The sequence below is a fragment of the Coenobita brevimanus genome, chromosome 50, assembly GCF_032717465.1.
Source record: "Coenobita brevimanus isolate Jiangsu-jjx chromosome 50, ASM3271746v2, whole genome shotgun sequence".
In the NCBI taxonomy this organism is placed as follows: Eukaryota; Metazoa; Arthropoda; class Malacostraca; order Decapoda; family Coenobitidae; genus Coenobita; species Coenobita brevimanus.
The window spans coordinates 38,532,959-38,548,673 of NC_137003.1; the positions used below are offsets into that span (position 1 = coordinate 38,532,959).

At 38.4% G+C, this 15,715-nt stretch overlaps 1 protein-coding gene across 8 annotated transcripts in view; it reads left to right on the plus strand.

Annotated features, from left to right (window-relative positions):
* Positions 1–15,715, plus strand: part of LOC145399810 (protein lap4-like) — a 1,200,472-nt gene that overhangs the window by 346,174 nt on the left and 838,583 nt on the right. For all 8 annotated transcript variants that reach the window (XM_080272363.1, XM_080272366.1, XM_080272368.1 and 5 more), the window contains exon 10: positions 4,230–4,305. In XM_080272363.1, coding sequence (XP_080128489.1) covers positions 4,230–4,305 — 76 coding nt within the window. The remainder of the gene's footprint in view (positions 1–4,229; positions 4,306–15,715) is intronic.

Genomic DNA, 15,715 nt, shown 5'->3' on the forward strand with positions numbered 1-15,715 from the left:
GGCTTTCATGGATTTGGAGAAAGCATATGACGGGGTGGATAGACTAGGATTGTGGAAAGTGTTAAGAATATATGGAGTAGATGGGAAGTTGTTGAATGCTGTGAAGAGTATGTACGATGGTGCGAAGGCTGCAGTGCATGTGGATGGTGAACTTAGTGAATTTTTCTCTTTGAAAGTTGGGTTGAAACAGGGATGTGTCATGTCTCCATGGTTGTTCAATCTGTACATGGATGGGTAATAAAAGAGGTACAAGGTAGGGTAGTGGATGTTGGAGTGGCCCTGGTGAGAGAGGATAGTGTTTGGAAACTCCCTGTGCTGTTGTTTGCAGATGATACTGTGTTGTTGAGTGAAGACGAAGGGGAGCTGCAAGTCTTGGTGGATGAGTTTGGGAGAGTGTGTAAGAAACGGAATCTAAAGGTGAATGTAGGGAAGAGTAAAGTGATGGTCTTTGAGAGAGGTGAAGTCAGTGAATGTACAGCGAGGTTGGATGGTGAGGAATTGGAAAATGTGAGTACGTTTAAGTACTTGGGTAGTGTGATGAGTAAGGATGGAGGTTTGGAGGTTGAAGTGCTTGAAAGGGTACAGCAGGGAAGAAAGGTTGCTGGTTCTTTGAAAGCAGTGATAAGAAACAGGGAAGTGAGCATGGAAGTGAAAAAGTTACTACATGACAGTATTGTGATACCAACTCTAACGTACGGAAGTGAAGCTTGGACGTTGTTGGAAGGACACAAGTCGAGAGTGAGAGCAGTGGAAATGAGTTATTTAAGAGGAGCCTGTGGAGTCACATGGAGAGACAGGCTGACGAATGAGGATATAAAGGAGCGTTGTGGTGTTGATGTGGATGTGATAGGAAGCGTTATGAGGAACATACTGAGGTGGTTTGGCCATGTGGAGAGGATGGAGGGTGAAAGACTGACGAAGAGAGTGTATGTGAGTGAGGTGGAGGGGGAAAGATGGAGGGGGAGGCCGAGGATGAGATGGAGGGATGGGGTGGAGAGGTATATGAGAGAGGGGTGTGTGAGTTGGGAGCAGGGGAGTGAAATGGCGGGGGACAGGGCAACTTGGAGGCGATTTGTTTGTGGCCACCCCAAACGGGACTGAGGCGTCTGGCAATAGATAGATAGAGACTTGATGGTGACGGTGAGTCCTATCATTTTTATGCTGATGACATTTTGTCCTATATTCAGATGTTAAAGGTGAATGTAGGGAAGAGTAAAGTTATCGTCTTTGAGAGAAATGAAGTCAGTGAATGTACAGTGAGGTTGGATGAGGAGGAAATAGAAATTGTGAGTGCATTTAAGTACCTGGGTAGTGTGATGAGTAAGGATGGAAGTTTAGAGTGTGAAGTGCTTGAAAGCGTCCAACAAGGAAGAATGGTTGCTGGTTCCCTGAAAGCAGTGATAAGAAACTGGGAAGTGAGCATGGACGTGAAAAAGTTATTACATGACAGTATTGTGATACCAACTCTAACATATGGAAGTGAATCTTGGACATTGTTGGAGAGACACAAGTCAAGGGTGAGAGCAGTGGAAATGAGTTATTTGAGAGGAGCATGTGGAGTTACATGGAGAGACAGACTGACGAATGAAGAAGTGAAGAAGCGTAGTGGTGTTGATGTGGAATTGATAGGATGCGTTACGAGAAACACACTGAGGTGGTTTGGCCATGTGGAGAGGATGGAGAACGAGAGACTGATGATGAGAGTGTATGTGAGTGAGGTGAAGGGGGGTAGAGGGAGGGGGAGGCCAAGGATAAGATGGAGGGATGGAGTGGAGAGGTATATGAGAGAAGGGGGTGTGAGTTGGGAGCAGGGCAGTGAAATGGCGGGGGACAGAGCGGCATGGAGGTGATTTGTTTGTGGCCACCCTTTTTGGGGTTAAGGTGTCTGGCAATAAATAGGTAGCTAGATTAATATTTAATGACACCAAGACCAAGCTTCAGCCTCTAATGTCTGATTTTAAGATTTGGATGGCAAGGAGGAAACTTAAGCTGAATGATGGTAAAACTTCGATCATCATCATCAGAGGAACAGAAGAGGTGACGACACTGATATTGCCCTGGCTTTGAACATTGGTGTGTCACAGCTTCATCCAGTCAGTTCTGTTCGAAATCTGGATGTTTATTTTAATCATCATCATCCGGACATCCTTTTCCACCCTAGGGTAGGGTTAGGAGTAGCAACATCCAGATTGCCTGAGTTTGCCCATTTCAGTAGGCCTTGCTTCCCTTTCACTCATCATTCAAGTCCACAGAATCCTGGCTCCATCAGATAGGCCAAAGAAAATTTCGCTACGTTCTGTAGCTTCACATATACCTATCGTAATTCAAAGTTGCATTACAAACAACATATTGATCAAGTTTTTAGAGGGTTTAACTTGCATATCAGAAATCTGTACTCTGTGAGAAAATTCCTGAATAAACTTTGGTCCACGCAGTAGTCTTGTCTTGTGTCAGTTATTGTAATTCATCGACGATTGGTCTTCCAAATAATATACAGGTCCTTTCCCCACTTTTGAATGGGTTACGTTCTGAGAAACTGATCGTAAGTTGATTTTTTCTTGTAAGTCAAAAATGCATTTAATACACCTAAACAACCAAATATCATAGCCTAGCCAAGCCTACCAAGCCTTTTAAACGTGCTTAGAATACTTGCATTAACTTACAGTTGGGCAAAATCATTAACACAAAGCCTATTTTATAATAAAGTGTTGGATATCTCATGTAATTCCGTGTAATTTATTGAATATTGTACTGAAAGTACAAATTCGTAAGTGTGAAAATTTGTAAGTCGACCATTCGTAAGTGGGGGAGGACCTGTACTAACAAAAGTTCAGTCTGTGTTGAACAGGACAGCAAGATTTATCTGTGGTCTTCCCCCGAGAACCTCTACTACCCCGTTCCTAATTGAACTGCATTGATTATCAGTAAAGGCTAGAATTAAATTTAAACTGTGTCGTATTGCACTTAAGGTTCTTAAGTTTGGTGAGCCAAAGTATCTTGCTGAATTATTGAAATTTCCATCAGCACACCCAGCTGTAATGGTTCGTAGTGAAGATGATTCCCTGCGTCTTGACGAGCCAGGAGTCATTTATCAGTCATTTTCCTCTGGTCATTCTTTTGTGTAAAGAGCCCCTAGATTATATAATAGATTGCTGTTGTCCATGTTACAATTTTCTGTTGAATCCTTTAAGAGACAGCTGAAGGCCTTTCTCTTTTCAAAATCCTACGACTTGGAGAGAGATATTGTGACTGATGATTATAGGGTTTAATTATTGCCACTTTCACATTTTCTCTTTTTACCAGTGAAATTTGTGTTGTATATGAAAGATGTCATATTTCTTGTAATTCTAAAAATAACGTACAGTATTGTGATACCAACTCTAACGTACGGAAGTGAAGCTTGGACGTTGTTGGAAGGACACAAGTCAAGAGTGAGAGCCGTGGAAATGAGTTATTTAAGAGGAGCCTGTGGAGTCACATGGAGAGACAGGCTGACGAATGAGGATATAAAGGAGCGTTGTGGTGTTGATGTGGATGTGATAGGAAGCGTTATGAGGAACACACTGAGGTGGTTTGGCCATGTGGAGAGGATGGAGGGTGAAAGACTGACGAAGAGAGTGTATGTGAGTGAGGTGGAGGGGGAAAGAGGGAGGGGGAGGCCGAGGATGAGATGGAGAGATGGGGTGGAGAGGTATATGAGAGAGGGGTGTGTGAGTTGGGAGCAGGGGAGTGAAATGGCGGGGGACAGGGCGACTTGGAGGCGATTTGTTTGTGGCCACCCCAAACGGGATTGAGGCGTCTGGCAATAGATAGATAGATAGATATGTGTGTCAGGCGCTGGTGAATTCCCAAAGGAAGAACTGGTGCTTTTGAGAAACAAAAGACATTGTTACTTCCCACCCTGCCCTAGGATAGGAAAAGAGGTCCAGATGATGATGATGATGGTGATTATTATTATTATTATTATTATTATTATTATTATTATTATTACATTATTATTATTATTATCTATTTAGGTGGGAACACAGGTAGGGATGATGATGATGATGATGAAGGTTAAGTGAATGGCCCATATCTTTTGGTTCTGTTGACTGCCTGTCATGATTGTCCTCACCCCTCTTTATTGGCAAGAGATTAGGTTATATATGATGATAATGTTTTGTGCTCATAGAAGTATAATGTCAGGGTTATTTGCTTTGTATTCACTATTGTTGGTGGTGCTTGCACAGGTTGACGAAGCATCAGGCCAGGAAGTGCTGACGTGTTTCCTCTTGCCCCAGCAAGAGTACCAGCATGAGAGTCTAGGTAAGTTTTTTTTTTTTTTTTTTTTTTTTTTTTTTTTTTTAGCCATCTATAAATTTATAAATGCATTCAACACTAGCCAGATTCATTGCTTTTCCATGTGTTTCTCTTACACTTAATTACTTGTCTTGCAAAGCAACATGAAGAAAAAAAAATATTTTGATAGCATCGTACTTCAACCAAAGCACCTCTTGCAGAATGAGCAGTCAGTTGCAGTTACAGTAGTGTACAGTATTATAATGTTTACCTATGGTGCACAATGATCTAGGTTGATTTTTTTTTTTTTTTTTTTTTTTTAAGTATTTTTATTTATTTATTTTTTTAAGTACTCCTATGAGTGTGTTGTATTAAGCCTTGACATTACTTTGATCAAAATGTAGAGTGGCCTAGCAGCCAATTTTTGTTTATTTTAAGTCAGATTGCAGTATGTTTATAAATATGTTCTACATAAATTTGAATCCAACATTTTTTGAAACTGTAGATGACTCTAGTTTTAAACTTACCATGTAGTGGGCAGTGATTGCATCAAACAGTATTGTTTCAGAATTCAGAGCTGTTTTAAGCTTTAAAATTTTTAATTATTTGTCTATAGACCCATTCTTAACCCTCTGACACCTGAATATGAATGTTTCATTTGGTATCATTATGTCCATTTTGACACACGAGAGATCAGAATTTGACAGATTTGACAAATGTTCAGACTTGTATTTACGCACTTACAGTATTTATTTATTTATTTATATGTTTTTCTTTTACACAAGTCATACTTCATTTGTTGATGCACTGCCCTTGTTCATTGTTGAGAATTGGGCAGAGTCCATCTGAATGGTTACCTACTAAGAGAAAAGTAGGGAAATTGTATTGTTCTGTTCTACCCACCATGCTGGAAAATATGACAGGTTTTCATTTGTTTTTTCATCATTTAAAAACTGTCTTGTGTACAGTATCAGATTTTAAAGCATTTTAGAATTATATGTCACAGTTTGAATGACTATTAATTCATTTAGTTCATTGCATAAAATTCGTGCTCTTTCTTTTTTGTCATTTGGTTAACTTATGAAAGAGATTGCCATACTACAGTAATTTCCAGAAGATTATGTTGTTGCCAATCCGTGGCAGTGTGATTTTTTTGTATTGAGCCTCAGTACAAGGACATATCCTTATAGGTTGATTGAATGCTGAAAATAATTGGTGACTATAGTCGGTTTCACGGCGTCAGACACACTGATTTTGCCAGCTGAGGACAGGTGGAACTGGTAACACTGCGCGATGCCCTCAGGCGGTAATTGGTTACAGTAATTTCTGTTGTGGTTGAACGTGCACCAAACTGACTTTGTATTCCAACCAAGGCCCTCATTTATTTGTAAGATTCCGGATTATACAGATACAAATTAAAGCAATGATACCTTCAGTGATAAGTATGTGCCTTTTAAATTATCAGAGATAAACCTGAATGACATTGATAACAAAACTAAGTAAATTCGCAACTGGATGCAAGTGGACACCGTTAGCAACTGTGGCGGGAATTCGGACGTTCATGGCAAGGTGGTCCAGGGGTGCTGTGAAGGCTTGAATGTTTTTCCCACCACTACTACACAGTGTCACAGTCTACAGTCCACACCATGCCCTTCATTATCTCATCTACTTATATACAAACCTACCCTAGATACGCTTAGCTTATTATGATTTGTGTGAGCACACAGACACAAACACAGACACAAACACACACACACACACACACACACACACACACACACACACACACACACACACACACACACACACACACACACACACACACACACACACACACAAGGCAAGAAAATGATATTGACAGTTTAATATATCACCCTTCACTCGGCAAAAGTGATCATGCAGTACTAAATTATAACTTCAGGATAGCATATGACATAGTAAACAGCAATGATAGTTACAAAAAGAGCCTAAACTATAAAAAGGGAAATTATCAAGACCTAAAGAAGTATTTCTTAGAAGTTGATTGGGAAAATGAGCTTAGAGGACAAGATTTAAATGCTGTATATAAAATTTTTTTTGAATTTTATGAAATAGGAGTCCAGAAGTACATCCCGCAGCACAAAGAAGCAGATAAGAAAATACAGAAATGGTTCAATACAGAATGTAAAAAATCAAAAGAAAGAAGAGATTTGTTGTGGAATAGATACAGAAGACACAATAGTGAAAGGGCGTACAATAATTACAAACAGGCAAGAAACGACTATACAAGAATAAGGAGGGAAGCCCAAAAACAGTTTGAGGAGGATATAATAAATAAAAGTAGTGATCAACCAAAGCTGTTTTACAGCTATATCAGAAGCAAAACTAAAGTAAAAGATATAATACAATCCATTACGGACGAGGGAATCACTTATACACAAGAGAAAGATATTTGTGAAGCACTAAATAAGAATTTCCAATTAGTTTTTACAGAAGAAAAAATTTTTGAGAGGGACTATGTGGAACACACATGTCCACACATACTACCAGATATACAAATAGCAGAAAAAGTAATACAGGAGGAGTTAAGTGGATTAGACAGAGGAAAAGCAAGTGGTCCTGATGAAATTTCATGTTGGGTATTACAAGAATGTGCAAAGGAGTTATGTAAACCATTATTTTTAATTTTCAAGAAATCCTTGAGTCAAGGTAAACTACCTGATATTTGGAAAAAAGCAAATATTGTCCCCTTATTCAAGAAAGAAAATAGACAAAATCCACTCAACTACCGACCAGTATCACTGACCAGTGTTGTAAGCAAGGTATTAGAAAAACTTATAAGAAAAGCTTGGGTAAATCATCTAGAAGAACACAGTATGATAACAGAAAGACAGTTTGGTTTCAGAAAAGGAAAATCATGTGTTACTAATCTGTTGAGCTACTATGACAGAGTAACAAACACAGTACAGGAAAAGGAAGGATGGGTGAACAGTATCTATTTAGATTTCAAGAAAGCTTTGACACAGTACCACACCAAAGACTTTTATGGAAACTGTACCATCAAGGAGGAATTCGAGGCAAACTGTTTTGTTGGATGCAAGACTTTCTCATAAAAAGAGAAATGAGGACAGTACTAAGAGGAAACTACTCATCATGGAAAGAAGTGATTAGTGGAGTACCACAGGGTTCAGTGCTGGCACCAATCATGTTTTTAGTGTATATAAATGATATAAACAGTAACACTGGAAATGAGAGCTATCTGAATATGTTTGCAGATGATGCAAAAATACAAAGGAGAATTACTAACACAGACTCTTGTAAAGAGCTACAAGAAGAATTAAATAAACTTCATGAATGGAGTAGTACATGTCAAATGGAATTCAATGTGGACAAGTGTCATGTAATCAAGTTTGGTAAAAGTGGAAAAAGACCTGATTGGGATTATAAGTTAGGAAATAAAACCCTATATACATCAGAAAGAGAGAAAGACCTAGGTGTGATTATCAATAACCGACTATCTCCGGCTGACCACATCAGCGAGAAGGTACGGAACATGTATACACTGCTTGCAAATATGAGAATATCATTCACATACATAAATGAAGACATGCTAAGAAGGATAATAACATCATTCATTAGACCAACCCTGGAATACGCATCAGTAGTCTGGAGTCCTCATCTCAAAAAACATATAGACAAGATTGAAAAAGTTCAAAGGGCCGCTACAAGATGGATACCAAGCCTAAGGGACCTAAGCTACGAAGAAAGACTAAATAAACTGAATCTACCAACACTACAGGAGAGAAGGAAAAGAGGTGACATGATAATGCTATGTAAGTGCATATCAGGAAAGGAGTAAATAGACATAAATGATTACTTAACATATGGAGAAGCATCAGCAAGAGGACACTGCAAAAAACTGCATAAGAAGAGAGGTGATAAAGACGTAAGGAAATTCAGTTTCCCAAACAGAGCAATTGATCAATGGAATGCACTACCGAATGAAATAGTGTGTGCCAAAACAATTCACAAATTTAAGGATATGTACGATAAATATGGTTTAAGACACGGGACAGTACGAGCTTGACTCATTCCTGTAAAGATACAATTAGGTAAGAACACACACACACACACACCACTTGGGCCAATACATGATATTCTCAACATATATAGTGTACATACACATTTTCATTACTTTCATAGATAACAGTAGCTCTAAAAATCTGCATTTGTTTGAACTCATAGTTAGATTCAGTAAAATAGTTTCTTACATTAATAAGTTTAATATCTGGTTTTCCTGAACATTTTCAAAAGTATCATAAGAGACAGACATACAGACAGACAGCTGGACACCAAATCCCTGGTCACCATGCACCCTCCCTCAAGCATATCTCTGTCCCCTCGACAGAGAGGAGCTTGGAAGGTAATAGATTTCATCAGTGTAGAATGAACTGAGTTTTTGTAAATGAGGGAAGAAAGGAAGGTAACGGCTGAAGAGTCACACTATCGTGACCATGAAATAGGATACAGAAACCCACACTGGCAGACGAAAAAAGATGTATTCCAAACGGTTTTGGCGACAGCTGTCGCCCTCTTCAGTGGATCTACAGACCAAGAGTGGTACATACAAATGCTGAGAAGCTGCTTATATGCAGGGTGAAGACACGTTTTCCCAACCACACCTGATGTGACCTCACCTGACTCTCCCTCTACTCTGTCCACGACCTGAGTGTGGGATTACAAGGGGCGGCAAGGACCTTGCCACTAATCCTCTCATCACTGGATCTAATTTATACATTCCTTCACTATGGTTAAAATTATTATATCTCTCTATACATACAGCTTCCACAATCCTACGTTTCTTATAGTTACTACATTTGTACAATATTTGGCTAGAATTCCAGTCGATTCTATGGTCGTTTTCCGAAGAATGAACGTACACTGCGTTATTTATGTTGCCTATCTTACAAGCATACTTGTGTTCCTTAATGCGAGTGTCCAAATCCCTTCCCGTTTCACCAATATAAACCCAATCACAGTCTCTACATGGAATTTTGTATACCCCTGCAGTTTTGTTATTAATTGGTTTATTCTTTACCAGCATTGATCTTAAGGTGGAAGTATATCTAAATGCAATGTTTACATCCAAATCATGACTCACAGACTTCACCAAGCTAAGATTTGACACATACGGAACCGTGATGTATGGCTTATTTTGCTGACTTTGTGATGTTGGTCTAAGTACAAAAAAGGCTTTTCTGGCTTTAAAATATGCTTGCCTTATAAACCAACTGGGATATTTTAGATCTAAAAATATTTTCCATATCTTGGCGTTTTCCGTATCCAGATGTTGGGGACTACTAATTCTGAGTGCTCTAAGGAACATAGAAGAAATAACTGACATTTTAGTGGAACTGTGGTGATATGAATAATAATGTACAGTATATACAAATTGCACTGGGTTGGTTTCCTGTATACAGAAAAGCTAAGTGTCCCAAGTTCATCCCTGTGCACAAATACATCTAAAAATGGAAGGGAACCATTATTTTCCCATTCAACTTTAAATTTAATTGAGGGAACCAGTGCATTTAATTTTGTAAGAAACTCGTCAAAGTTAGCGTATATTTCTGGCCAAAATGAAAACACATCATCAACATACCTATACCAAATTAAATTTTGAGGAGATATGGTGGTAAGAAGGTTGGATTCAAAATCTTCCATGTACAGGTTACTAAGAATTGGAGAGAGGGGCGAGCCCATACCCATACCAAACTTTTTCATGAAAAACTGATCACCAAAAGAAAATGCATTACACTGCACACAAAGGCTAATAAGTTGGAGAAAGACATTATGTGGCATGCCGAGATCAATGTTACAATTAGGTAATTTTTCTTCCAAGAAACTAATTACATCTTCAATAGGGACTTTAGTAAAAAGCGAGTCTACATCAAAACTGACCAACCTGCCACTGGAGAAACTGAGAAACTTAATCTTATCAATAAAATCAGTAGAGTTTTAGACATGGGATTTAGAGAATGTGCTAACCAATGGTGCTAATTTGTTCGCTAGAAATTTTGAAAGTTTGTAAGTGAATGAGCCACACTGTGAGATGATAGGACGAAGGGGAATCTGTGGTTTATGGGTCTTTGGTAACCCATAAATGTAAGGTAATTTTGGATTAATTTGAATGAACTTACTTGCATCAATGTTTGGCACATCCTTTAAAAGGCTTTTGACTTTCTTATTAAAGTCTGTGGATAACCTCTTGAGAGGGGATGACACAGGTTTTTCGTAAGTAGTGTCATCACTCAACAGGTGGTTCATCTTTTCCACATAATCAGGTTTGTCTAGAATGACCACACAATTACTTTTGTCCACTTTTGTAATAAGAATAGAATCATTTTTCTTGAGACTTTCAAGGGCCAAACAAAAACGTCGTGGTATGGAGTCATTGGATTCAAAATTTCCTATGAAACTGCTAATTATTAAACCAGTAAGGCATGGGATATCCAGCTTGCTGTTAAAGGTAGAAGAAACAAAATCAAGTGCTACATCATTTCCTGGTTTCAAGGCAAAGGACAAACCTAAATTTAAAACTTGCTTCTTGACACGACTCAGTACATACGTAGAAAGATTTAAGATGGAATTCGGTAACTTACACATACTCCACGGACTGTGGTTACACAAATCACTAAGTTTTTCTTGCAGTCGGATGCGTGTGAAATAAGTTTATCTGTTACATTTCTTATCAGCTGTTTCACATATTGCTTCAAATAAATCACTTGGCAGTTGTTGCTTGAGGAAACTCAACTTACGTCGTAGATGGTAGTATGTTTCATCAATTTCTCTCTTCACGTTGCGTATACCGTCCTTCAGTAACATCCGTGCAGAATCAGGGAAGGGGTCATGTTGCTGCCTGAAGAGAGAAGGTCGGAAAGATCTAGGCACCACTTGTTCATGGAGGCAATCGGTGAGGAAATGTTGCTGTAGTTTCTTGTGTTTGACGGATATAAGCAGCTTCTCATAACGACGAAAGCAGGCCACAAGATGGAGGAAAGTGACCAAAAAGAAGTGGAAGAATGTGTGTCTTATCGTGGGATCCATGGTGAAACGGGAAGGGATTTGGACACTCGCATTAAGGAACACAAGTATATAGTACTTGTAAGATAGGCAACATAAATAACGCAGTGTACATTCACTCTTCGGAAAACGACCATAGAATCGACTGGAATTCTAGCCAAATATTGTACAAATGTAGTAACTATAAGAAACGTAGGATTGTGGAAGCTGTATGTATAGAGAGATATAATAATTTTAACCATAGTGAAGGAATGAATAAATTAGATCCAGTGATGAGAGGATTAGTGGCAAGGGCCTTGCCGCTCCTTGTAATCCCTCACTCAGGTCGTGGACAGAGTAGAGGGAGAGTCAGGTGAGGTCACATCAGGTGTGGTTGGGAAAACGTGTCCTCACCCTGCATATAAGCAGCTTCTCAGCATTTGTATGTACCACTCTTGGTCTGTAGATCCACTGAAGAGGGCGACAGCTGTCGCCGAAACTGTTTGGAATACATCTTTTTTCTTCTGCCAGTGTGGGTTTTTGTATCCTAAAGGAAAGTAAGATATAAGCAGACCCCATGAGAAAATAATAGTTGAATACTCCTGCTATAATAAAGTCGTGTGCATGTGAACGAAATCACACATAATGAAATGAATTTAAACAAATAAATCAGTGGCTGATTGTTGTCCGTATGCATCCAGTTGCGATTTTTCTTAGTTTTGTTATCAATTTTGTTAAGGTTTATCTCTAGGAAATTAAAAGGCACATATTTATCATTAAAGGTATCATTGCTTTAATTTGCCTCTGTATAATCCGGAATCTTACAAATAAATGAGGGCCTTGGTTGGAATAGAAAGTCAATTTGGTGCACGTTCAAGCACAATGGAAATTAACCAATTGCCGCCCGAGGGCATCGCGCAGTATTACCACATCCACCTGTCCTTAGTTGACAAAATCAGTGCGTCAGACTTCGTGAAACCGACTATAGTGTGTCAGATTGTTAATATAATTCAAATAGAATTCTTAGTAGAATGTACGTTTGATGGTACAGTATTTGATTTTATTATAATTTGACCATTGTTTTTTTAGTTGTCTGTCTGTGCATTGTATTCATGGTAATAATTTTAGAATATGTGATGGTAAACAGGGTAAGAGAGACTACTTTTATTTCTTGAGGAAGAGATCATTTATATACTGCATCAAGTTCATATTTATGCTTGCTTTTTCTCTAAGTATACTTGTACATACAATAAGGAGTAAAGTAAGTCTTTTAATGCAAGATCTAGATGAAGCTGCAATTAATAGCTTTGATTGATGAATGCTTCTAATTATAAGTATTTTCCCCATCAAATGAACCAGCCATGCTCTCTGAATGCTTTCATTGCTTGTATTTATTTACCTTGCACTCTTCAGTAATTGCTCCTCCTTTACCACTCACACATACTAATACTCAATAACCTTAGCTAATTGCAGCACTCATGTTTTTGTTGCACCACAAGTAGAAATACAGAGTTAATTGAAACAAATGTCCATCATTATTTTTTGTGATATTGTACCTTTTAATATGCTTTGTATTTTGCAGTGTTATTATTAATCGTGATTAACACTTGTCCAGCATGCTTACTATTCATTGTCTGTGTCTAGAGAGCATGTGACATAAACACAGAACTGTATTGCAGTAATATTTGTCCACATGAACATTTTGATAAAAGTGCATTTATATATTGGATTTTGCAAAGGCAAATCTTGTTTTACAATTTAATACTTGATTATGAAACATATTTAGTGTTTGAGTCAAGAGGTGCTTTTTTTTTTTTTTTTTTTTTTTTTTTTTTTTTTTATACAGTAGTAGAGAATAGAGCTGTTGAGGTGTAGATTAGGTATTTTGCATGGTAGACGCCACAACTCTCCTTGCATGAAACTTTCTCACTTCACTTATAATGAAGTGTATCCTAAGTAGTTGAGGTTTAGATAGCATTGTATGTATAGTGCTGGAAGAATTCTCAGAAACCTGTTAATTAATTTATTAATACTAATAATGTAGTGAAGTATTTATGCCAGTTTGTAAATATAGCTGCATATATAAGAAATTAAGATTTTCATTAGTTTATACTTTAATACTTATATCAGTGATTTTTAGTGTAACTTTCCAATTTACTTAATGCTGAGCACTGGAGCCAACACTCCTTGTGTAATGACTAAGGTATGGTGCTTGATGTTTTGCATAGATTATGGGTTAATATGGAATATTTTACCTAGTAAAAAATGCATGTTGTTAGGTCTATGCAAAACTCATGACCCAGATTTTGTCATAGCACTGTGAAGTGGGTGTGCCCCGGCTCTCTTACATGTTTTGCAGCCAGTGTTGTGTACAGCCTGCCACCAGCTGCCTGTATATCCTCTCTGTATGTTGTTTCATCCAGGCCAGTATGATTGATAGTGATGGATGAATGGGTCTGTGAGTTAACTCATCACAAGAATTTTACCATCCCTAATATCCTTTATGTCTCAGATGCACTTTGCCAGACTTTGATGTCCTATACCAAAAATGTGTGATCACATTGAGATAAGATTGGTAAATTTTTGTAAGTTACATAATGGTTATAATAATGTGCCTCTCCTTATTTAGCATAGTGTTTAATTCTCCCTGTTGCAACCTAGAAACCTCACACATACCAACATTCTGTGAAGTTGACCCATTTGTTCAACTAATTAACACTGTAGCTACCCCTTTTATTCTTGTTTGATAGTGTTCCTATTTTATCAGAAGTAGTGCAGGCTTTGATCCCTCATTTTTATGTACTGTATATTGTAACTGAGGTGTTTCAGCTAGATATTGTTTAGTGGGTTGGGTATGATTATGATTTTTTTTTTTTTTTCCCCCTAAAATAACTTGGGTGAGTACATTACACTGAAGTATCCCTATCCCAAAACCAAGTGTTTATATCGTTCACCACATTTATCCAAAATGAAGGGATCTGTTCATATATTTTCAGTTATATACTTGTTTGTAAACAGAAAATTTGAGTTGTAAGCAGAATGGTATTCATCTAATGTACATGACACCAGATGCCTTAATTTCATAAAGGGTGGCTACAGGTGAATCGCCTCCACATCACCGTGTCGTCTGCTATCTGGCTGTCTTCCCTCATATACCTTCCCTCCCATCCATCTATCTCATCCTTGATCTCCCCCATACACTCTCCTAGTCAGCCTCTCATTCTCCATACTTTCCACATAGCCAAACCATAACGAAGTATTTCCCTTATGTATTCGAGCACATCCACATCAATACCACAGTGCTCCTTCAGTTCCTTACTTGTTTGTCTGTCTGTCTCTTCATGTAAGTCCACTTGCTTCTCTTAGATAACTCATTTCCACTGCTGTCACTCATGATTTGTGTCCTTCCAACGAGGTCTAAGTGTTATTTCTATATGTTACAGTGGGAATCACTATACTGTTATGCATCAGTATTTTATTTTATTTTATTTTATTTTATTTTTTTTTTTACTCCCCTATTCCTTATCATTGCTCTCAATGAACCAGCAACCTTTCTTTCCTGGTGTACCCTTTCATGCACTCTATCCTGTAAAAGTTTATTCTTACTCATCTTAATACCCAAATACAGTATTTAACCCCTCCACACTGGGCTGTTTATACCACTGTCGCCTTCTCAGTATGGGCAATTTTCCCAAAGTTGCTTGTTTTCAAACCTTAACATCTTGGAAAATATAGCAGTTAGGAAAACAAATTAAAAACCATATTGCTCACCACCTTGTCCTCTTGCATTTAAAACCATCCCCAGGTCTGTAGGTGGTCACAATGATGAGTAAGGACGTGAGGAACATAAATAATTTTTGGCTACGAGGCTGGGTGTATTCATGCCTGTGTGCTTGGCACCACCATTTGCTCTGCTCTCACTGTGATAACGTCTCCATTACTAGATAAACTAGTCACAGTTGCATCCAAGACATGCCCTGTGGCACCATCACTTAGCCCTTTCCTAGTATTCTTGGAAAGAGGCTTTGCACGGGTGGGCGAGGCAAGGGTCCACTTAAGACAGGAATGGAGTCAGACGAGAGCCTTAAGAAAAACATCGTCCTACACATGGCGGAGTCACATAGACGACTGAGGTATGCTTGCCTCGGGTGCTGGGAGGCTATTCCCATCCTTTGCTGATGAGATCAAGTGACTGCGACGTCAAAATGTGGCATGAAAACACTTGAGGTTATAGCTGTACCCTGGTGCCCCCAATCCACCAGTTTCGAATCAGAAATAACCATAACCCAGCGTTTAGGGGTTAAAAAGCACTTATTATCAGAAAGTTATTAGGGAACGAGTGTTTACTCTGGCTGACATTGCCGACTTTATGATACTGTCCGTCCCCAGATACTATCTA